Genomic DNA, 24,342 nt, shown 5'->3' with positions numbered 1-24,342 from the left:
TAACCCATATTTTTTTGTTTGTTTACCGTGATGTCAATTATTTGCCTTAGTTTTGGGCAAAAGTTTTTAAACAAGAAACAAAAATGTGTGCGGTAGGTGAAATAAATAAAATCTCGCAAAAAAGTAATATAAAATGAACCAATTTACACTACTAATGTAAATTATTTTAATTATTTTTAGACCAAAAATGTTGAAATTGGAAAACAAAAAAACATTTCACAAAGCCTAATATGAAATTAACAGATTGTCTACCACTAATGACAATTATTCCACTTATATTTGTGGCAAAATTTTTTAAATGATTCCAACTTAAAAAATCATATGACCAAGCCACAATAATTTTGATAAAAAGCCATTTAAATTTTCTTGAAGATAGCATATACAAAAGTTAGCTTTGCTTAATGAAAAAGAAAATCAGCAACATACAATACATAGAAATTGAATCTTTCACACCTTGAACAGAAAAATAGAATTTGCAGAAAAACAAGATATTTTGTTTAAATGAATGAACAGTAAAATCTGATCCATAGCACATTTTTTTCGAAAATAGTAAGAAACTTAGAAACAAAAAATAATTTCTAATTTTTTTTTTTAATTTACAAAATGTTTGCAATATCTTTAAAAAAAGGCATGAGTTATCATAAAATAAAAATTATATGCTCAGCATACAATGATAGGGAACAATGGAACAGATGACAACGAAAAAATCTATGTATTTTTTGACTCAACACCTAAGTTAAAATATAAAATATGGAAGAGGTTTTTAGTGTCTTATCTTGGTAGGAAGAGTCTGGTCCCTGGAAAATTACATTAAACAGCATTGTTATGAATCATTATAACAATTTTATTGGTATTAACAAATAATTACTGATTCAATATATACATTTATAAAAATGTATAACCAACCGGTTAATATTTTATATGTTTGCTGGTCTGATGTAATTAAATAGCTTTCAGTCACCCTTTGCATTTTGTGTATTCGGCCTGCCTTTTTTTTTATTAGCCTGTTCCAACCTATTCCCTTCATTTTCTCTTCTTAGTTGAATTGTTTGTCTCCCCATTATTGTACTTTACCAATGAGTACAGTCCTTAGTCACTTATAATATATGGCACATAAATATATTTTATATATATATTTATATATTTAACAGATCTCAGAACTATACGAACATTAAAAAAAAGTTAATTACAGCCAAACATTGCTTAAAAATCTACTGAAATAGACATTATGTAGTCCAAGCCTGAGACACGATTAAGTGATAATGGTTAAACTGGGTTTTTCTTCAATCACGATGAACAGACAAATACTGCAAAATCAATTGCTACAGTAAGTTTCATGAGGAACGGTTTTCCAAAATGTGTAATTCTGCTGGTGCATAAAATATTCAGAATTTAATAATGCTGCTGTATCAGTTGTAGAGATGAAGTAGCACATGAAGACTTTGATGGGTCAATCCAAAACTGGTACTCTACCCCATCGATTAGCCTTTACAATAAAACGGATTTTGTTAGAATTGGTCAGAGTACGTTCATAAGGTTTGGTCTGTATTTCAGATTGCAGTAAACTACAAAACCTAATACACCTCCTAATTGCTCCCAGGGAATCTCTGTCCTTATTGGGTAGCTGGAGGTCCATCCTTCACTTTAAGTCACGTCACAGTTCAAAAAGAAAAATAACTTTTTTTCAGCAAATTTTTGTTTCACAATTAGCTTTCTGGAAAAGTTTAAATGGAAATGATCTTTTTAACGTAAGAGAAATATTCTCAGCTTATCAGCAGGCACTTGAAAAAGAAGCTGGCACTTGCACCTTCCACCAGTACATTCAGTCTCTAGTGCACGTGTCTTGGAAGACTTAACAACAGCCAGCCATAACTGTAGAAGGAAAGTCCTCAGTTCCAAAAATGAAAATGCATTTAAGGCCTTGTCAGGGTTGTGTAGACCGGCTGGTCCCAGTTGGAGGTGGGACTATGGGAAGGTGGAATGGACAAGCTATTGAGGATAGGTGTGGCATAGGGTTGGCAGGAGGAATGGAAATAAGGATATTGGTAGAGACTGGATGGATAACTGGAATAGGGATTGTGGTAATTGGAGCTGGGTAGGTCTGTGTAGTCACACTGAGAACTAGGAAAAGAGGTGGGTACTGTAGAACTAGGCACAGTTGTGGCACAAGCCTGGGTGCTGTAGGAGTTGAAATCAGAATGTGGAGGTGATCCAAGGGATTGGTCTCTATAATGACTGGAACTCAGCTGCTCTGTCTGAATATGAGGCCTCTGCTGGGCAGACTCAGAAGATGAGGATGAAGTTGGAGGACTCTTATGAGTCCAAACAGGAGCTTGTGTATTCCCTGCCGGGTGCGTATAGGGCGTTGCATAAGGTGGTGCTGTGTAATTCTGGCCATGGTCATCTGCAATGGCTATATGCCCACTAAGTGGCAAGTACTGGTTAAATTCATGAACATCAAAAGCCTCTATGTCGTTGATGACTTCGCTGCTCAGTTCATTAATGTCCACATTGCTGAAGTCGATGTTCTGCCTACCACTGTCCATCATCCTCCGTCCTTCATCCTTCAGTTCTTGTTTCCCACCATGGAGTAGGTCAGTCTTGGGTGTAGTTGGAGGAGTTGAAGGTCCATGGTTTTGACCTAACAGCAGAAATAAAGGACAAAGAAACATTTTAAATACATTTATTGTAACTTTATACAGAAAAGTTAGTAATAAGTGTGAATAACTATATTTCTACACATATTAAATAAGACTAACTTGCTATGTGCTATCAGTGGTTCTCAGATCCAGTCCTCAAATATCCCCAGCAGGTCATACTTTGAGGATTTATTTAATCATGTACAGGCGAATGTTTATTTTACTGGGTCAGTAATTATCCCAACTGTCTCATTAAAACAGAAATCCTAAAAACATGACCTTTTGGTAAATGTTGAGGGCAGTGGTTAATAACCACTGTTTCAAGCAAACACTGGTAGACAGATCTGTCTCAATCCTTGGACAGAGATAATGTACTGTACCACCCAATCAGTTTGTAACTGTTATTTTACAGGCTGTGTTTGAAAAATGAAAGGAGCTGATTGGCTGGCACTTCATCTCTCTATTAGCTTTAAAAATCTTCCCCCAAGCCTGATGCCTACTGAGCATTTGGACCTTTAAGGTTTATGTGACGCTTACACCAGTCTGACATGGGTCGAAGGGTCCCTACGTTGTGGACAGTTGCAAGAACATACAGACAAAACACATGGCTGCGAACAGGAGTGGAAGTGTGTGTGATGTTTGCCTGGTGCAAACTACACGCATTTGCACCTGTAATTGCACACAGCTTTCCCCAGGGGCATTTAGGAGAGGCCTGCGCAGATCTCCAGAATAAATGGCAGCCACTTTCACAGTGATTTTACTACTGCGTCTGCGCAAGACATCCGGAAAATGTCAGCTGTTTGTCTGTGATTTCTACAGTGCTGCTGCCATTGGCGCAGGCCCCCAGAGGGTAAAGTGTCCAAGAAATGGGGGCAGCCTGTAGACTTAAGGGCCTGCATATGTCTCAAGCACGTCTAGTGTCCGTTTGGCTCCGAAACCCTGCCATCTGTTGGCAGCAAGTGAAACTACATCTACTTGATTTTGAAGCATTAGCTTCGAGCAGGCTTACTTATATATATATATATATATATATATATATATATATATATATATATATATATATATATATATATATATATATAAATAACACAATACTTTCCCTCACTGAGACCAATGTTGGCTTCTGTATTGGAAAAGAAATAGGCGGCACTCCACAGGCTTGTCAAATAATTCAAAATGTATTTAGATCATGAGTAAAGCTGGGACAACGTTTCAAAACCCGAAGGTTTTTTCCTCAGGTACACTTTTAAATCATAAACATAATCAGGTTTTGTCAACCTTCTGATTATGTTTATGATTTAAAAGTGGACCTGAGGAAAAAACCTTCGGGTTTTGAAACATTGTCCCAGCTTTTCTCATGATCTAAATACATTTTGAATTCTTTGACAAGCCTGTGGAGTGCCGCCTATTTCATTTCCAATACAATACAGTTCTGTCTGGTGGAAATCACACAGGAGGTCTGTTTAACGCCAGGAATTGGCCTTTTATTGTTGGGGAATTCTGAAACCCCCCCACTTTTGTGTTTCGAGTTTGAGGGTGGAACGTCGTGAAGTGGTCTTTGCTCCGCACACGGTTTTTCCATCTATTTTTATCCGTTTGAGTCGGAATTTAAGTGAGACCCATACCCTAAACCATGGGAATAGGATGTCTACTAATCCTAGATTGTGGGATCTTTGATTGAGACAGCCATTGTGCACAAGTATCTGCCCGGCATTTGTTCGATGCATATCAAAAGTAACCCCTGAGGAAGCCTTTGCAAAAAGGCGAAACGCGTTGGGTTGGCTACTTGAAAGAAATTCTTGAACACAAGAAAAAGAAACTTTTAAGAAAAATCTTTTAATAAAAAGTATTTGTTTTAATAGACTATTGCATTGTGTATGATCACACCTTGATACACTGCACTTCCAAAAGGTGGAGGTTCATTAGCGCTCTCTATATTCTGGTACCTACTTTTCTCTTTCATCTCCCGCTAACAGGGGAGATCTATAGAGTAGCTGCTTTTTGGTGGCGCACTGGGGGTCATTTTCTCTATTTGTATTTACTTATATATATATACAGTGTGAGCAGCATATGCCTTGGTTTTAAAACTTATGCCTTGTGGTACCCAGTCCACACAGCCCTTTTACTTGGTACGAGTCCATGTTAACCCTTACCGTGGCTTATCTTTTTTAAAATAAATTGTGTCTACTAAAAATACTACACCATGAAGCGCCTTCTTTCTGCCCTATTCTAGATTTGTTTTGCTCTGTGGATTCCAGAGATCTCCTCATAGAGAAAGAAGCAGCTGCAGGTCCTTATGTTACTGGACTTTTGGTACAATTAACCCTTTGTGTGCGATACAAGGGTTTCACTAACTGGTATTTCTAATACTGATGGACAGTTGGGCGCAGACTTTTCAATTTCTTTCCAGTTTGTTGTGCATTTGAATCCTATTGATTTGTCTTGCTGAACCTTTGTCTTGTCAATTGTTTGGAATTTTTTTCCTGGTATTAACCTGTTACATACAATATGTTCAGAAACAGTGAGCTTAATACCAAACGTTCTTTGGAATGTAACAGAATCTTTGACGATAGAAATCCCATCCTGGGGACTAATCATGTTGGGTGTGAGATTGACGGCAGTCTCCTTGATTTGGAACGCCTCCTAATCAAGGAGGCAAAAACTTGGTGGGATATTAAAAGCCTGGATAGCTATATCAACTGTAGTAGAATCCCTAGAGGGTTGAGGCTTGTAAAAAATCCCACTGTAAATTTAGATAATGAGCAGTTCATTAAGGACTGGAACAATATCCTTGATGAATGCTCTATGTCTTTGATGCGGCTAATTATTAGCGAAAAAAAGAAATCTTTTAAAGACATTGAGCATCAGATTGCATCCTTGGTTCCTAAATTAGAGGCATCACACTCAAAAGAAGCTCTATCTGAGGCTAAGTCAGAAATTGACACTAAAGTCTCTAACATTGAGGCTAAAATTATTGACACTAAACAGAGGAAATTTGCCCGTGATCGTGGTGACTATGAAAACAATAGAGTAAGAACCTGGCAGGTGGCTAAAGTTAGGGATTTGGTTAATATAGATACCCCTAACACCCAATATCCCAACAAACAAAAATGGCAGGGACCTAAACATAGAAGGGTCTCACATAGAGCACCTGTAAATGATGGTTATGGACAGGATAATCATTATGAGAGGCGCTATGAAAGGTCTAGAGATAGACGCCAGGATAGGTGGCAAACAGTCCCCTTTAAACCCCGCGGCAAAAATTACCAACGTAATAGAAACCCACAGAATCACTGGAATGAGCCCGTGTTTTCACGTAATGCTCATGATAGAGGCCTTAACAACAGAAATAGATTTGAGGTCCTTCGCCCAGACTATGATAATGGCCGTTTTTTAGAGGTTGGTCGGAACGACGACTTACGAATGTCGACACCAAACCGTACCCCTTTAAGGTTAAAAAGAAGACTAGGGGAAGCCGAGGAAAAAGAAATACCAAAAAGGGAAGCAAAACAGAGATTGGTACAGTAACCAGTAGTAGCAATGCCCCCATGGACCTTGGCCTTGATCAATCTAATCCCTCCCATAATCTTAAAGGTGTATTCAATCTCTCTAAGAGGGTACTTAATGACACTGAATTATCTGTTTTGCAGAAGGGATTATCCTTCGCACCAACTAAGGGTGCTAATAAGGAAGATATACAAATAGATCTTAACTTGTTTGCTAGACGGCTAACTCTTAAGCGCCATTTCTTAAGGAAACCCAGTTTTACGGCCCTAGTTGATGTACCATTAGATTCACAAAATTCGAATCTTAAATTAAAGTCCACTTATTACCCGCTGGAATCTCGCGGACCATATATTGACCTGTTCACTGAGTTGGTGAAAAAAGATCTATCTAAATTAGACATAAAAAATCAGATCAAACCTAATGTAAGTCATAAGGAAAATCTTGCAATTAAGAGCTTACAAGCAGACAGCTCTATTGTAATAAAAAACGCCGACAAAGGCGGAGGAGTTGTAGTACTCGACCGAGAGATGTATGTATCTGAAGCTTATAAATTGTTGCTAGACGATAAATCATATATAAAATTGGGAGGGGACCCCACTGGTGAATATTTATTGCATCTTGAAGGAATCCTCAAGAGAGGTCTCAATGATAAACTATTGTGTTTAAATGAATTTAAGTATTTGTATAACAGTACCCCAAATCTAGCAACGTTCTACCATCTGCCAAAGATACATAAGGGGATTTTGCCTCCCCCGGGTCGCCCGATAGTGGCTGGAGTGGGATCGCTCACTTCACGCATCTCTGAGTATGTGGATACATACATCAAAAAATATGTACCTTTGGTTGAGACATATGTACGTGATTCTTCACATTTGTTAGAAATGTTGGCGGATATTGAGTGGAAGGAGAGTTTTGCCTTTGCCACTATAGATGTGCAGGCTCTCTACACCAGTATCCCGCATGATAAGGGAATACAGGCAATTGCTAATCGTTTATGCCTTGACCCTGACATATCTTTAGGTAGACGTATTTTTATCTGTGACTGTTTAAAATTTGTACTGCAGTTCAACTATTTTGAATTTCTTGGAGATTGGTACTTGCAGACATGTGGCACGGCTATGGGCACGATTTGTGCCCCTAGCCTTGCCAACCTCTATATGGCTGAGTGGGAGACCACCACCATAAAGGATGAACTTAGCACTAATGTCATTTTTCTAAAGAGATACATCGATGATATCATTATTATATGGGAGGGCAACGAAGCCTCATTTGATAAATTTGTAGAATGTCTCAATATCAATGCATATAATCTGAAATTCACGTCATCTTTTCATCCCACAAGGATTGAGTTTCTTGACATTGTATTAGATGTGGGTAATTTTCCTGTTGATAAAACCATCCAGACATCCACATTCTTCAAGCGTGTTGACGCGAACAGCTACCTTGAGTACTCAAGCTGCCATTTAGGCGCTTGGAAGGATAACATCCCTTATTCGCAATTTTTGCGTCTAAGAAGGAACTGTTCAAGCATTACACGCTTTGAGGAACAAGCAATGATATATGTGAATAGGTTTGTTGAGAAGGGGTATCCACATGGTGTAATACAGGGAGCCCTTCAAAGGGCACGCATGTTGGATAGGAGCAAGCTTTTCCAACCCAAAAGCGCTGCCTTAACCCCATCGCATACCTCTACCAATAATGATGATGTTATGTTTATAACACAGTACAATTCACATGAGAAAGATCTGAGATATATCTTTAAGAAACACTGGGGGGTGCTTAAATTAGATCCTGTCCTGGCTGGACATATCCCACAGGCCCCAAAAATGGTGTTTCGCCGAGCTAAGACCTTAAAAACGATGATCTCAAAAAGTCAACTTGAAAGCCTAAATCAACCTTCTGAGACATTCTTGAGTTTAAAAGGCAGTTACCCTTGTAATCGATGTAAAATTTGTCCTCATATGAAAAAAGGACCACTCATTGAGGGCACTGATATCAAGGTCAATGAATTTATCAATTGTAATTCTTCATCAGTCATATATCTTCTTACATGTGGGTGTGGCTTGAAATACGTCGGTAAGACAAAGAGGTGCCTCAAGGTTAGAATCCTTGAGCACCTCCGGAACATCAAACATGGAGTCACTAATCACAGTGTACCCCGACATTTTAAAGAACACCATAACTGTGACCCGAAAACACTAACCTGTAGGGGGATTGAGCTAGTTCACCACAGTAAAAGAGGTGGTGATCATGATAAGTTTCTCTTGAAAAGAGAAACCATCTGGATACTGAGACTTGATACTCTGGTACCCAGAGGGTTAAATGAGGGTTACGAGATAACACCTTTTATTGGTTAAACATCGGTCCTTGACCCTTTGCCTTAAGTGCTTTTGTCCTTGGTAAGCATCTAAAGTGTCTAGTGATATGCTTAGAGGTATTTAAAATATAATAGATCAATATACCGGAATATATGTTGACAACATTAGTAATCTTCATTTTTATGATTTAAAAAAATTTTCTGCGTAATGTTGGTGCCTGAGAATGTAATGCGATTGATATTGTCCCGCCTTCTCATTATTTGCTGGTTTGCAACTATAAATGCATCTGATTAGTCAAGTATTGATATGCTTCAACAGTGACATTATTAATTTTTATGCTGTACTGCAGATTGCATCTGGTGTAAATATTGGACTATACACCGGTTTTTCATATGTCACCTGTCTGCTTTTCTTATATGCAAATTTTTATATGCTATTTTTTTATATTTTTTTATATGTTTTGTTATACATATGTCATTGTCTATATACATTTTTATGAAATTGTGTATTTTTTATGTATTTTATGTAATTTTGTGCCTGTGTATTCCGGAGTGATATGCTGCTTTCACTGAATACTTTGTACCGGTGGCACAATATAAATGAGCGGTGGTATTAATCACGTTCATTCCTTTAGTTTGTCCCGCACTTATATAGTGATGTTTGGGAATTATTAGCTTTTAGCGGTCCAAATACAGCTGTTTATACAGCCTGTTTGTGTTATTAAGGCTATCAAGCCAGCAGACCAATAAGATCGTCTTCATCTGAAGGCGGGTCCAAACCTGTGTTTGTGATTGGCCTTTAGAGCTTATATGTACACACAGACCGTACTATATGAGTCGCTCCGTCTGACGGAGGTATTGGCACCACGTGACTGAGTGACGTGGTGCTTCTAAGTTCGTCCCTCTGTATACCATACTATATTAGCCGCTCCGTCTGACGGAGACATCGGCACCACGTGACGGAGTTACGTGGTGCGTCTAAGTCCGTCCACCTGTATCGTCGGTAATTACCGCACGCTGACCTGTATGATTGACGGGGACAGCCCTACATAAACTCTTTGAGCGTACGTAGTAGCCACGCCCTCTGACGAAGTCCGCAAGTGACGAAACGCGTCAGGGCGTGGCCTACGACGCTCCTTCACCTGACACCGGTATCCAGGACCCGTTGTGCTACCCCACGCTTCTCTGCAATCCAGCGCCTTCTTTCTGCCCTATTCTAGATTTGTTTTGCTCTGTGGATTCCAGAGATCTCCTCATAGAGAAAGAAGCAGCTGCAGGTCCTTATGTTACTGGACTTTTGGTACAATTAACCCTTTGTGTGCGATACAAGGGTTTCACTAACTGGTATTTCTAATACTGATGGACAGTTGGGCGCAGACTTTTCAATTTCTTTCCATATATATATATATATATAAATAACACAATACTTTCCCTCACTGAGACCAATGTTGGCTTCTGTATTGGAAAAGAAATAGGCGGCACTCCACAGGCTTGTCAAATAATTCAAAATGTATTTAGATCATGAGTAAAGCTGGGACAACGTTTCAAAACCCGAAGGTTTTTTCCTCAGGTACACTTTTAAATCATAAACATAATCAGGTTTTGTCAACCTTCTGATTATGTTTATGATTTAAAAGTGGACCTGAGGAAAAAACCTTCGGGTTTTGAAACATTGTCCCAGCTTTTCTCATGATCTAAATACATTTTGAATTCTTTGACAAGCCTGTGGAGTGCCGCCTATTTCATTTCCAATACAATACAGTTCTGTCTGGTGGAAATCACACAGGAGGTCTGTTTAACGCCAGGAATTGGCCTTTTATTGTTGGGGAATTCTGAAACCCCCCCACTTTTGTGTTTCGAGTTTGAGGGTGGAACGTCGTGAAGTGGTCTTTGCTCCGCACACGGTTTTTCCATCTATTTTTATCCGTTTGAGTCGGAATTTAAGTGAGACCCATACCCTAAACCATGGGAATAGGATGTCTACTAATCCTAGATTGTGGGATCTTTGATTGAGACAGCCATTGTGCACAAGTATCTGCCCGGCATTTGTTCGGTGCATATCAAAAGTAACCCCTGAGGAAGCCTTTGCAAAAAGGCGAAACGCGTTGGGTTGGCTACTTGAAAGAAATTCTTGAACACAAGAAAAAGAAACTTTTAAGAAAAATCATTTAATAAAAAGTATTTGTTTTAATAGACTATTGCATTGTGTATGATCACACCTTGATACACTGCACTTCCAAAAGGTGGAGGTTCATTAGCGCTCTCTATATTCTGGTACCTACTTTTCTCTTTCATCTCCCGCTAACAGGGGAGATCTATAGAGTAGCTGCTTTTTGGTGGCGCACTGGGGGTCATTTTCTCTATTTGTATTTACTTTTATATATATATATATATATATATATATATATATATATATATATATATAAATAACACAATACTTTCCCTCACTGAGACCAATGTTGGCTTCTGTATTGGAAAAGAAATAGGCGGCACTCCACAGGCTTGTCAAATAATTCAAAATGTATTTAGATCATGAGTAAAGCTGGGACAACGTTTCAAAACCCGAAGGTTTTTTCCTCAGGTACACTTTTAAATCATAAACATAATCAGGTTTTGTCAACCTTCTGATTATGTTTATGATTTAAAAGTGGACCTGAGGAAAAAACCTTCGGGTTTTGAAACATTGTCCCAGCTTTTCTCATGATCTAAATACATTTTGAATTCTTTGACAAGCCTGTGGAGTGCCGCCTATTTCATTTCCAATACAGAAGCCAACATTGGTCTCAGTGAGGGAAAGTATTGTGTTTATATATATATATATATATATATATATATATATATATATATATATATTGCAAAAAGAGTAGAAAAGACGCACCAATGAGCACAAAGTAACAGAATTTTACTGATCATATAAAGCTCACGTACACAGGGGTTAAAAGTATAATGCTTGCCAGCCAGATCATAACACCATCACAGCACGGATAGACCTGTGGGGGATCACCGCTGCTCAGCTTCAGCCGCAGAGACCTCAGACCAAGACACCGCACCACTCGCACAGGACCAGAGGGGAATGCCGGCTGGAACACAGGTGGAAGAAGGACGTCTCCAACGTCGGACCATAGAAGTCACACCCAACTAGTTTTGTCACACAGAAGGACTTCGTCAGGGGGTGTGGTTACCTCAGGTGAGTATCAGGTATTTATACCCACATTTCCTTTGCAGGTGTTTGCAATCAATGATCAGCATAGCACTAAATTGGCAGCATTCCAGTCTAATACATACATTCACCAAATGCTTCAAAATACAAATATATCATAAAAAATACATCATAAAAAATACATATATATACTTTTATTTTTTATGATGTATTTTTTATGATGTATTTTTTATGATATATTTGTATTTTGAAGAATTTGGTGAATGTATGTATTAGACTGGAATGCTGCCAATTTAGTGCTATGCTGATCATTGATTGCAAACACCTGCAAGGGAAATGTGGGTATAAATACCTGATACTCACCTGAGGTAACCACACCCCCTGACGAAGTCCTTCTGTGTGACGAAACTAGTTGGGTGTGACTTCTATGGTCCGACGTTGGAGACGTCCTTCTTCCACCTGTGTTCCAGCCGGCGTTCCCCTCTGGTCCTGTGCGAGTGGTGCGGTGTCTTGGTCTGAGGTCTCTGCGGCTGAAGCTGAGCAGCGGTGATCCCCCACAGGTGTATCCGGGCTGTGATGGTGTTATGATCTGGCTGGCAAGCATTATACTTTTAACCCCTGTGTACGTGAGCTTTATTTGATCAGTAAAATTCTGTTACTTTGTGCTCATTGGTGCATCTTTTCTACTCTTTTTGCAAGATTCCCCATGTCTGTATCTATGGCACGATCCTAAAGAAAAGGACTGCACACACTGGGATTTGATGTGGAATTATTGACACTTAACAGTGAGGACTTTTTGCGCTGGGTATATTTTTTGTTTTTATATATATATATATATATATATATATATATATACTTTATTCAAATTACTTCTTCATATTATTTGTTATATACATTTAATTCAGTCTATTAAAAAACAGCGATTAGAAGCATCCCAGAGATGCTGGTGAAGTGATAAAGTGGCTTGTACATTATCACTGGCCAATCAGCCCCTAACTGCCACATTACAGCCTGCGTTAAAAAATGACAGTTATGATCTGATTGGCCTGTGATAAAGTACAAGCCACTTTATCACTTCACCAAGTTTAATAAATCTGTCCCTGGGTTTGAAAAATGGCAGTTATGATCTGATTGGCCAGTGATAAAGTACAAGGAACTTTATCACTCCACCAGGCTTAATAAATCTGCCCCAGACGTTCCCGGAAAGCGTTGCCTCCTGGGTTTGCTGCTGTGCAATAATATTTTAGGACAGTAGCAGTTGCTGCCGTTGGTCACCGCATTTGACTGGAAATGGGCTGTATGATTACTTTGTAGGGGGCACACAATTAAATAAACGTTTCTGGCTTATTTGTGTGTTATGAGTAAAACCGACAAACACGTTCAATCAGAACAGACTGATGGTCACCAGCACAGGGAATGTAGGAGGAGCATTAAAACGCCAGTCAGTGGCCTGATATCTGGAGAAGGTGCGTAGATTGATGGATCATTATATGGCGTACGCATCATTTGCATGTTTGGGGAGTCAGATCATAACGGAAGTGAGGATAACAAGCAGAGGAGTTGCCCCTAACAGCCAATCAGAACTTATATATGACATAATCTGCTTGGTTATCTGGTTATCCTCGAGCAATATTACATTATTTATTGTGATCTCCATGTGTGTATTCCTCTGTATCCCACACTCCCTGCTCCATCATGTTTCCGGGAATACTTGTGGTGGTAAATATGTAGTAAATAAGAATTTGGAATAATAATTTAAATAAAAAAAATTGCAAAAAGCTAAAAATAATGGTACTTGTTTCCTAGCACGGCCACACCGATTTACATCGGGGTGGTCGTGTCGGAAAAATCGGGTCGATCGCATCGCATGCGATTTGGTCGCATGCGATGCGATCGTCGCGACCGACCGATTTTGGACCCGATTTTTTTTTTTTTATGAAATGTAAATCGGGTCCCTGGGACCCGATTTTACATTGCATTCAATGTAAAATATTCCCAACCCCCCCAAATTTAACGGCGTACACCGCACCCCACGATAGACGCCAACCCGAAGCGTGGCGAGCACAGCGAGCCCGCGAGGGGCGGCGGTGCGCATCCTCCGACCTTTTCATTCCCCTACTATCCACGTCGGCGTGGAGTTGAGAATAGAATAGTGTGGCGAGCGCAGCGAGCCACCGAGCCCGAAGCGTGGCGAGCGCAGCGAGCCCCGCGAGGGGACGTGTATACCTGTGAAGTTATACGCGTCCCCTCGCGGGGCACGCTGCGCTCGCCACGCTTCGGGCTCGGTGGCTCGCTGCGCTCGCCACACTATTCTATTCTCACCTCCACGCCGACGTGGATAGTAGGGGAATGAAAAGGTCGGAGGACGCGCACCGCCGCCCCTCGCGGGCTCGCTGCGCTCGCCACGCTTCGGGTTGGCGTCAATAGTGGGGTGGCGTTTACAATGGGGGGGCATGACGGGGCCATATACAATGAGAAATGGCCCATATTGGCCCATTTCCCATTGATTACTATGTTAAGATGGACTTAATCAAGTCCATCTTATCTTGTGCCATTATAATGGCACAAGACCGACACGACCGACGCGATTTCAATGTTAAAAATATTTTAACATTGAAGCCTATGGAGAAATCGGGTCCATCGCGTCGGTCGCGTCGTGTGCCATGTTAAGGCACACGACGCGACCGACGCGATGGACCCGATGGACGCGATTTCTCCATAGGCTTCAATGTTAAAATATTTTTAACATTGAAGCCTATGGAGAATCGGGTCCATCGCGTCGGTCGCGTCGTGTGCCTTATTAAAGGCACACGACCGACGCGATGGACCCGATTTTCCATTTGACGGTAAAATGGACCTGATTTTAAAGAAAATCGGGTCCATCGTGGGCATCGTGTGCCTTAAAGTTAAGGCACACGACCAAGAAGATTGTGGCCGTGCTAGGAAACAAGTACCAAAATAATTATAGGCACCTTTTACAGTCACAGACAAAGAGCCGGGAACCCTACCTGCGTGCTCTCCATGAAGATGGCCATCTGCCATCGCTCCCAGTGCAGATTCGGACTTGTACATCTGAGAACCGGGGTGATGCCCCAGCTCAGCCCCCAAGTCTGAGTTGCTGTGCCCGGCTTTCACGCTCTTCCTTTTGCGTGGCTTGTACTTGTAGTCAGGGTGATCCTTCTTGTGCTGCACTCGGAGCCTCTCGGCCTCCTCAACGAAAGGGCGCTTCTCGTTTTCACTCAGCAAACTGAGGGTAGGAGAGAGAGAGAAGTTCCATGAATGAACTGAAAGATAACTGATTGATTTATCTTTAAGCAGAGTCTAAAAGGGTACATTTATTAAAGTTTCTAAAAATTTCAAGCAGTGATATTGCCCATAGCGACCAATCAGATAGTGCCTAACATTTGTCTGTGGTATCCTAGAAAAAATGAAAGACAGCATCTGACTGGTTGCTTTGACCAACTGCTCCAGTGTATCCCTAACCAAGACTTGATACGCCTCCCTTATTGCTGAGATGCCCGATATTCAGACACTTCCTTGCCTGCTAGGAATAGACCCCTATTTAATGTGTCATTAATCCGATATAATAAGTAAATTCACAGGATGGAAACTGTTCCCTCGACCTACAAAGAGTGCTGCAATAATACATAACATTTTTTAAACACACATATATATATATATATATATATATATATATATATATATATATAATGTGATTTAGAGGTATCAAACTATTCTAACAGATAGTATGCTGGGAACGGGACACAGATACCCGGTATACCAGGTGCCATCTCTGGTCATTATAATTAGATGTACGTATTATAATTCCACACAGGAAGTCCACATTACAATCTATCTAGTACAACAGACATGGGCAATGCTCTTGTAGGAATTTGCAGAATCTACTTTCATTTCCATTGTTCCAATATTCCAACTTGTGCCCGAGCTGCGTGGAATTTGAATGTTCCCCATAATTTTTGCCTCCCTGTACTGTTCCTTTGTATGGTGCTGAAAAACACTTGTGGCGCCTTATAAATAAAATAATAATAATGTTAGCGTGTGTTCTTTGTAGGTTCTTTCGTTTCCCCCACACACACCAAAGAAATACAGTCAGTTTGATTGGCTTCTGATTACATCAACCCCATTGTGAATTCCCATGTTGTAGGGAATATGGACTGTAAAATGCAACGTAATGTGTAGATGCTATTAATTTCTAGTGGTAATCCCCCCCCCCCATCCCCCACCACCACACACAAAAAAAAGATCCACTTCCTTGTTTTTTTAGTCTGATTGGGCAGATGGTCACGATAACAGGAGTTAGCACATGCACCCATCAATTGGGAGAAAATGCACCTAAACGCATACATATACATCCAAATTACTCCTTTGATCAGCGACTGTACATTTGCACTCCGAAAACATGGACAACAACATACGCTTCCCACTTCTCCGCAAATGATAATTTGAGTTATTCCTATTACACTATAAACGTGTAAAATAGCTTCACTTTAACTTAAAAATGCAACTGGTGCGGGTCTATTGTGTCGCGGCAGGGAACAATCTCCGAGGATGAGGGGGAAACATTTTTGTTTTATGCTCACAGGATGTTTTGGAGGGATTTTGTCTTATAAAGATTATTTTGTTTTTGCTTTTAGCCCAATTTTGTACTCCCAATATGGATATAAGTCAGACTTAGCACATTAACCCCTTCATGACAGAGCCAGTTTGTGCCTTCATGACAGAGCCCTTTTTTTCAAATCTGACATGTCTCACTTAAGTGGGGATAACTTTTTTTTGCTTTTACTTATCCCAGTGATTTTGAGATTGTTTTCTCGTGACACATTGTACTTCAAGTTAGTGGTAAATTTTGGTCGATACAGTCTGTGTTTTTTTGTGAAAAATACCAAAATATCGTGAAAAAATGGAAAATTTAGCAATATGCAAAATGTTAAATTTTCTGCTTGTGAGACAAATAATCATACCACTCAAAATAGTTAATAACTAACATAGACCATATGTCTACTTTATGTTGCCATCATTATTTCAACCCCCTTTTCATTTTTTTGGACACTAGGAGGCTTCAAATATGACTAGCAAATTCTCAAATTTTCAAGAAAATTTCAAACACTGATTTTTTTAGGGACCAGTTCAGTTCTGATGTGACTTTGAGGGACTTGTATGCAAGACACCCCCATAAATGATGCCATTTCAAAAACTGCACCCCTCACAGTATTCAAAACAGCATTTTGGAAGTTTGTTAACCCTTTAGGTGTTTCACAGGAATTAAAACAAAGTGTAGGTGAAATTTCAAAATTTCTTTTTTTTTGCAGAGTTTCAATTTTAATACATTTTTCTAACAAATACAGTAGATTTTACTAGAGAAATGTGACTAAAAATTGATTCCCCCAATTCTTTTGTTTTCAAAAATATCCTATATGTGGCCCTAGTGTGCACGTTGACCAAACCACAGGCTTCATAATAGAAGGAGCACCTACTTGATTTTGGAGCCTCCTTTTTATGAGATTTTTTTTTAGGCACCATGTAGGTTTCTAGGCACCATAAGTGCTAAAAGTTAGGAACCTCCCCCACAAGTCACCCCATTTTGCAATCTACACCCCTCAGGGAATTCATCTAGGGGTATAGTGTACATTTCAAACCCCCAGGGGTTTCACCAATTTTGGTACAACTGGGATGTGAAAATGAAAAATTACATTTTTTTACACAAACATGCAGTTCTGGCTCAAAATTTTTCATTTTCACAAGGAATGAAGGAGACAAAGCACCCCAAAATCTGTGCCCCAATTTCTCCCGAGTACGGCAATGCCTCACATGTGACCAAAAAATACCAGTTGGGTGCATGGCAGGACTTAGAAGGGAAGGAGTGATTTTTGGATTTTGCAGCTCAGATTCTGGTGGAATTTTGGTGGGTGCTATGTCGCATTAGCAAGACCCCCCAAGCACCAATACAGTGGAACCCCCCCACAAGTCACCCCATTTTGCAAAGTACACCCCTCAGGGAATTCATCTAGGGGTATAGTGTACATTTCAAACCCCCAGGGGTTTCATCAATTTTGATACAACTGGGATGTGAAAATGGAAAATTACATTTTTTTACACAAACATGCAGTTCTGGTTCAAAATTTTTCATTTTCACAAGGAATGAAGGAGACAAAGCACCCCAAAATCTGTGCCCCAATTTCTCCCGAGTACGGCAATGCCTCACATGTGACCAAAAAATACCAGTTGGGTGCATGGCAGGACTTAGAAGGGAAGGAGTGATTTTTGGATTTTGCAGCTCAGATTCTGGTGGAATTTTGGTGGGTGCTATGTTGCATTAGCAAGACCCCCCAAGCACCAATACAGTGGAACCCCCCCACAAGTGACCCCATTTTGCAAACTACACCCCTCAGGGAATTCATCTAGGGGTATAGTGTATATTTCAAACCCCCAGGGGTTTCACCAATTTTGGTACAACTGGGATGTGAAAATGGAAAATTACATTTTTTTACACAAACATGCAGTTCTGGCTCAAAATTTTTCATTTTCACAAGGAATGAAGGAGACAAAGCACCCCAAAATCTGTGCCCCAATTTCTCCCGAGTACGGCAATGCCTCACATGTGACCAAAAAATACCAGTTGGGTGCATGGCAGGACTTAGAAGGGAAGGAGTGATTTTTGGATTTTGCAGCTCAGATTCTGGTGGAATTTTGGTGGGTGCTATGTCGCATTAGCAAGACCCCCCAAGCACCAATACAGTGGAACCCCCCCACAAGTGACCCCATTTTGCAAACTACACCCCTCAGGGAATTCATCTAGGGGTATAGTGTACATTTCAAACCCCCAGGGGTTTCACCAATTTTGGTACAACTGGGATGTGAAAATGGAAAATTACATTTTTTTACACAAACATGCAGTTCTGGCTCAAAATTTTTCATTTTCACAAGGAATGAAGGAGACAAAGCACCCCAAAATCTGTGCCCCCATTTCTCCAGAGTACGGCAATGCCTCACATGTGACCAAAAAATACCAGTTGGGTGCATGGCAGGACTCAGAAGGGAAGGAGTGATTTTTGGATTTTGGAGCACAGATTTTGGTGGAATGAATGGTGGGTGCTATGTTGCATTACCAATACAGTGGAACCCCCCCACAAGTGACCCCATTTTGCAAACTACACCCCTCAGGGAATTCATCTAGGGGTATAGTGTACATTTCAAACCCCCCAGGGGTTTCATCAATTTTGGTACAACTGGGCAGTGAAAATGAAAAAAATACATTTTTTTACACAAAAATGTACTTCTGGCTCAAAATTTTTCATTTTCACAAGGAATGAAGGAGACAAAGCACCCCAAAATCTGTGCCCCCATTTCTCCAGAGTACGGCAATGCCTCACATGTGACCAAAAAATACCAGTTGGGTGCATGGCAGGACTCAGAAGGGAAGGAGTGATTTTTGGATTTTGGAGCACAGATTTTGGTGGAATGAATGGTGGGTGCTATGTTGCATTACCAATACAGTGGAACCCCCCCACAAGTGACCCCATTTTGCAAACTACACCCCTCAGGGAATTCATCTAGGGGTATAGTGTACATTTCAAACCCCCAGGGGTTTCATCAATTTTGGTACAACTGGGCAGTGAAAATGAAAAAAATACATTTTTTTACACAAAAATGTACTTCTGGCTCAAAATTTTTCATTTTCACAAGGAATGAAGGAGACAAAGCACCCCAAAATCTGTGCCCCCATTTCTCCAGAGTACGGCAATGCCTCACATGTGACCAAAAAATACCAGTTGGGTGCATGGCATGACTCAGAAGGGAATGAGTGATTTTTGGATTTTGCAGCTCAGATTCTGGTGGAATGAATGGTGGGTGCTATGTGGCATTAGCAAGACCCCCGAAGCACGGTAAAATGATGAACCTAATAATCCATAGATGTGTGGTATATTTTGAAACACTCCTTTATACATAGGCCGGGTTTGTCGGGGCAAGTTTCACAGTGGAAAATAGTATCCTTTCTTATTCCCTTTTTATAGCAAACTTTGCACCTTTTTTGTGTCCTGCCCTTTCTTGCAGTGGAGGGGATTTCGTTGGGAAAATGCTGCCCTGGTACAATACGGGGGCCAGTACTAGAAGTACTGGGGCCCTCTGCCTGCTGATTCCCAAATATTAGGCTCTTTATGACTTCCTCTTGAAAGTGCATAAATGTCCCCCTCTGGCCGGTAGAACGGAATAGCACGTAAGCGTTATACAGTGCCATCTGGATGATATACACGGCCAGCTTCTTGTACCAGATATTTGTTTTCCGCAGGGCACTGTACGGCTTCAGTACCTGATCTGAAAGATCCACTCCGCCCATGTACTTATTGTAATCTAGGATACAATTTGGTTTTGAGGTGTGGGTACTGGTACCTCGTACAGGGATGGAGGTGGTACTGTCTCCATGAATTGTTGTCAGTATAAGGACATCCCTCTTGTCCTTATATTTGACCAACAACATATTTTCGGTGCATATTCCCCTGCTTTCACCCCTTCTCATTACTTGGGCAATGTGCGTTTTGGGGAGGCCTCTTTGGTTCTTGCGCACAGTACCGCAAGCTGCTGTACCTCTTGAACCAAGGGCCTTAAACAGGGGGATGCTGGTGTAAAAGTTATCCACATAGAGGTGATAACCCTTATCCAGGAAGGGGTGCATTAAATCCCAGACAATTTTTCCACTAACAACTACGAGGGAGGGGGGGCATTCTGGTGGTTCAATTCTTGAATCCTTCCCTTCATATACCCTAAACTTGTGGGTGTACCCTGTGGTGCTTTCACACAGCTTATACATTTTTATGCCATACCTTGCCCTCTTACTGGGAAGGTACTGGCGGAATTTAACCCTTCCTTTAAAATGTATAAGGGACTCGTCGATACTAATACATTTATCAGGGATGTATAGCTCTGCAAATTTGGCACTGAAATGATCAATGACCGGCCTGACTTTGAATAGCCTGTCAAAGGTGGGATCATCTCTGGGTGGGCACTGTGCATTATCGGTGTAATGTATAAATTTATGGATTGCCTCAAAACGAGCCCGGGGCATGGCCATACGGTGAAATGGGGTGCTGTACAGAACATCTGTACTCCAATATTGCCTAATTTGTGGCTTTTTTACTATGCCCATGTGTAACACCAGACCCCAAAACGTCATCATCTCTACTGCATCTACAGGGGTCCACCTAGCAAATGATGACGTGGGGTTTTGAGCAATAAACTGCTGGGCATATAAATTAGTTTGGTCCACCATTAAATTTATAAAATCATCAGAGAAAAATAATTTGAAAAAGTCAATTTCTCTGAGACCTGTTGAATCAAATTGGATTCCTGGGATGGCCAAAAACTCAGGAACCTGGGGCTCAAAATTGTCTGGTGGTGGGGTCCATACGAGATCAATTATTGGGGGGGGGGGTCTCAGCTGCTCTACGGGGGCGTCTTTGAGGGGGTCCCTCATCACCAGAGGAGGAAGAAGAGCTTAAGACGAATCCTTCAAATTCCCCGCTTGCCTCACTGGCTGTGTCAGAGTCAGAGGCAAGCATGGCATATGCCTCCTCCACTGAATACATTCTCCTGGATGACTGGGACGACATTTGGGATGACATTTGGGATGCCATTTATATTTTTGTGTTACTGGTAGTGAAATGTTTCAACACGTGTATAGTGTAGGGGGGGGTACAAACTTTATTTCAACCCGGGGGGTATGTAGTGTGTGGTGTGTATGTAGTGCAGAAAAAAAAAATACAAAAAAAAAAAAATTGAAGGGTTAAAAAAAAAAAAAATGGAAGGGGTTAAAAAAAAAAAAATGGAAGGGGTTAAAAAAAAAAATGGAAGGGGTTAAAAAAAAAAAAAAGGTCCTGCGCCAAAAATTGAGCACAGATGTTGGTCAGTAACGTCCGTCACTGAACAGCGCTCAAAGGCAACAGGAATTTGATCAAAAAAAAAAAAAAATAGATCAACCCTGTGCCGAAAAAGCTGATCAGTGATGTACGTCACTGATCAGCGCACAGTGGCCACAGGACACACACAAAATCACAGTGTGTGTAAAAAAAAAATTTAAAAAAGACCCCACAGCACTCACAAAAAATAAAAAAAGGTGATCAGTGATGCGACACTGATTACCAGTGAGGGGCAGCAGGTGCACAACCTTTGGTGCAACTGACAGTGCAACTGGCAGCAACTGACAGGTATATATAAAAAAAAAAAACTCTGTACCCCCAAAAAGTTGCTGATCACCTCAGATATAGTGATCAGCACAAAAGGCGGGGGCAGCAGACACAAAATTTAGCACTCTCTATCACTCTCTGTCACTATCTCTCTCTATCTCTCTATCTCTCACTATCTATCACTCTATGACACTGCAGCAGCAGCACTGACAGGTATATCTATATATAAAAAAAAACCTGCGCCCCCAAAAAGTTGCTGATCAGTTAATTTATACTGATCAGCACAAAAGGGGGGGCAGCAGTCAGTTATATAAAAAATATATAGCACAATCTGTCACTATCTCTCTATCTCTCTCTATCTCTCTCTCTATCTCTCTCTATCTATCTATAGCTCTATCACACTGCAGCAGCACAAAATATAGCACTAGGCCTCTCTATCTCTCTCTATCTCTCTCTATCTCTTTCAGTTATATAAAAAATATATAGCACAATCTGTCACTATCTCTCTCTCTCTATCTCTCTCTATCTCTCTCTATCTCTCTATCTATAGCTCTATCACACTGCAGCAGCACAAAATATAGCACTAGGCCTCTCTATCTCTCTCTATCTCTCTATATCTCTTTCAGTTATATAAAAAATATATAGCACAATCTGTCACTATCTGTCACTATCTCTCTCTCTATCTCTCTCTCTCTATCTCTCTCTATCTCTCTATCTATAGCTCTATCACACTGCAGCAGCACAAAATATAGCACTAGGCCTCTCTATCTCTCTCTATCTCTCTCTATCTCTCTCTCTATCTAATAACTATCTAATAACTCGCAGCAGCACAAGATGTCACAGGATGTCACAAGATGTCACAAGAATAAGCAATATCTAGGCAGTGATCAGGTAAGTATTTGGATGGGTTCTGGTCAGTATTGGCGGCAGCTGGGCACGGTGACCGCACTGCACGCTATTCCAGACCGGAATGGCGTCTGCAGTGCAGTCACCGTTAGTTTAAACCCCCCTCCTTGGCTGTGATTGGTCCGTCGGTCCGACGGACCAATCACGGCCTTTGGGGGCGGGCGGGGTGAGGTGGGGTGACACCAGTGTCACCCTTACACCCCGCGGTGATTGGTGCTGTACTTTACAGCACCAATCACCTCCGATCCCGTGTCACCGGCGAACGTTATTCGCCGGTGACACAGAAAACGCTGTGAATGGCTGTTCACACTGAACAGCCAATCACAGCGATCGCCGACGGGGGGGCGGCATCGCAGCCCCCCCTGGGCATGCACGGACATGTCTGCTGTCAGGGACAGCAGACATCGTCCCTCTGTCACTGCGTCTCTAGACGCAGTGACAGTTTTAAGCCATGACGTATATATACGTCAACGGTCGGGAAGTACTTCCCGGCCATGACGTATATATACGTCAAATGTCGTGAAGGGGTTAATAAATGCTTAAAGGGTTACGCGTAAACATTACATATAACTTCTGGTCCAAAACCATTTTTGTTTTGTAAATAGGGATTCGAAAAATGAGTGGTGATTGGCTGATACTCTGCTATTTCCAACTGGGAGGAAACGGTTAATTTCCGCAGTGACAACTTTATTTAAATCCAAAGCAAATACTGTTATTCTGAATATGTGCATCCATTAAACTGCGGGAGTTCAACGCTCGCCTGCGTAATATAAGTAGCGTAGAATTTGCAGGAAATGATGCAAAACGCACTGTGACTTTTATAATTGCAAAAAATTTAGTTCCGGTAGAAATTATTAAGACTGAATTGAATTAAAGGCTACCCTCAGGCATATGACCTGGAGTTATAAGTGTATAATTAACTTGAAAAGAACTGTACAGCAGGTAATAGGCGCGTTAGGAAAATATGCAAGCAATTAGGAGAAAACTTGGATATTATTTTTTTCTATTTACAGCTGCTGTTTGTTTCTGTTTCAGGGACAGCTGCTGTTTGTTTCTGATGTACCTGAAATAAATCTTCGTTTTTCTTCATTTCGTTACTGAGTGCTGGTCTGAACTCCTTCACCCTGGGGGGGTAAGTGTATTTATATATATATATATATATATATATATATATATATATATATATATATATAGGGTGTAGGGGGGACGGCGGCACTCGCACACAGAGGAAAACACACGGAGGCAAAAGTATACCAACGTTTCGTGGCAGCGTTGCCACTTTATCAAGGCACCTTGATAAAGTGGCAACGCTGCCACGAAACGTTGGTATACTTTTGCCTCCGTGTGTTTTCCTCTGTGTGCGAGTGCCGCCGTCCCCCCTACACCCTGCATGTACTGGACCCCTATCGGTGGTTACACAGTTGGAGGGCACCGCCAAGGGAATTTAACCCCTTCCCCCTCGTTGGGTTCATCAGCAACTAGGAGTGCCGCACCCCCGTCTCTCTATATATATATATATATATATATATATATATATATATATATATATATATATATATGCAATAGGAATGGACTATTTCCAAGTAACAGCATTGAAAGACATATCGATTGACA

The 24,342-nt window shown here is 40.9% G+C and overlaps 1 protein-coding gene across 1 annotated transcript; it reads right to left on the bottom strand.

Annotated features, from left to right (window-relative positions):
* Positions 1-666: 666 nt before the first annotated feature.
* LOC146005777 (transcription factor Sox-8-like) lies at positions 667-23,818 on the bottom strand. The gene is made up of 3 exons (XM_083145202.1): positions 23,792-23,818; positions 14,632-14,944; positions 667-2,641 (listed from the first exon to the last, which is right to left on the bottom strand). The coding sequence occupies exons 1-3, from the start codon at positions 23,816-23,818 to the stop codon at positions 1,914-1,916; spliced, it is 1,068 nt and encodes a 355-aa protein (XP_083001328.1). The 3' UTR covers positions 667-1,913.
* Between the last annotated feature and the right edge of the window lie 524 nt (positions 23,819-24,342).

This window comes from Crinia signifera, chromosome 5, assembly GCF_055691185.1.
Source record: "Crinia signifera chromosome 5, ASM5569118v1, whole genome shotgun sequence".
Lineage (NCBI taxonomy): Eukaryota > Metazoa > Chordata > Amphibia > Anura > Myobatrachidae > Crinia > Crinia signifera.
Note: the sequence above shows the minus strand (reverse complement) of the source record. Positions and strands in the feature narration are given on the sequence as shown.

Excerpts from the sequence above, each read along its gene's own strand:
- LOC146005777 (XM_083145202.1), bottom strand. The coding sequence starts at position 23,818 with ATGAAGAAAAACGAAGATTTATTTCAG. Across the intron at positions 14,945-23,791 it reads AAAACGAAGATTTATTTCAG|ACTCTGCTTAAAGATAAATC; the intron begins GTACATCAGAAA and ends GTACCCTTTTAG. Across the intron at positions 2,642-14,631 it reads TCTTCATGGAGAGCACGCAG|GTCAAAACCATGGACCTTCA; the intron begins GTAGGGTTCCCG and ends TTCTGCTGTTAG.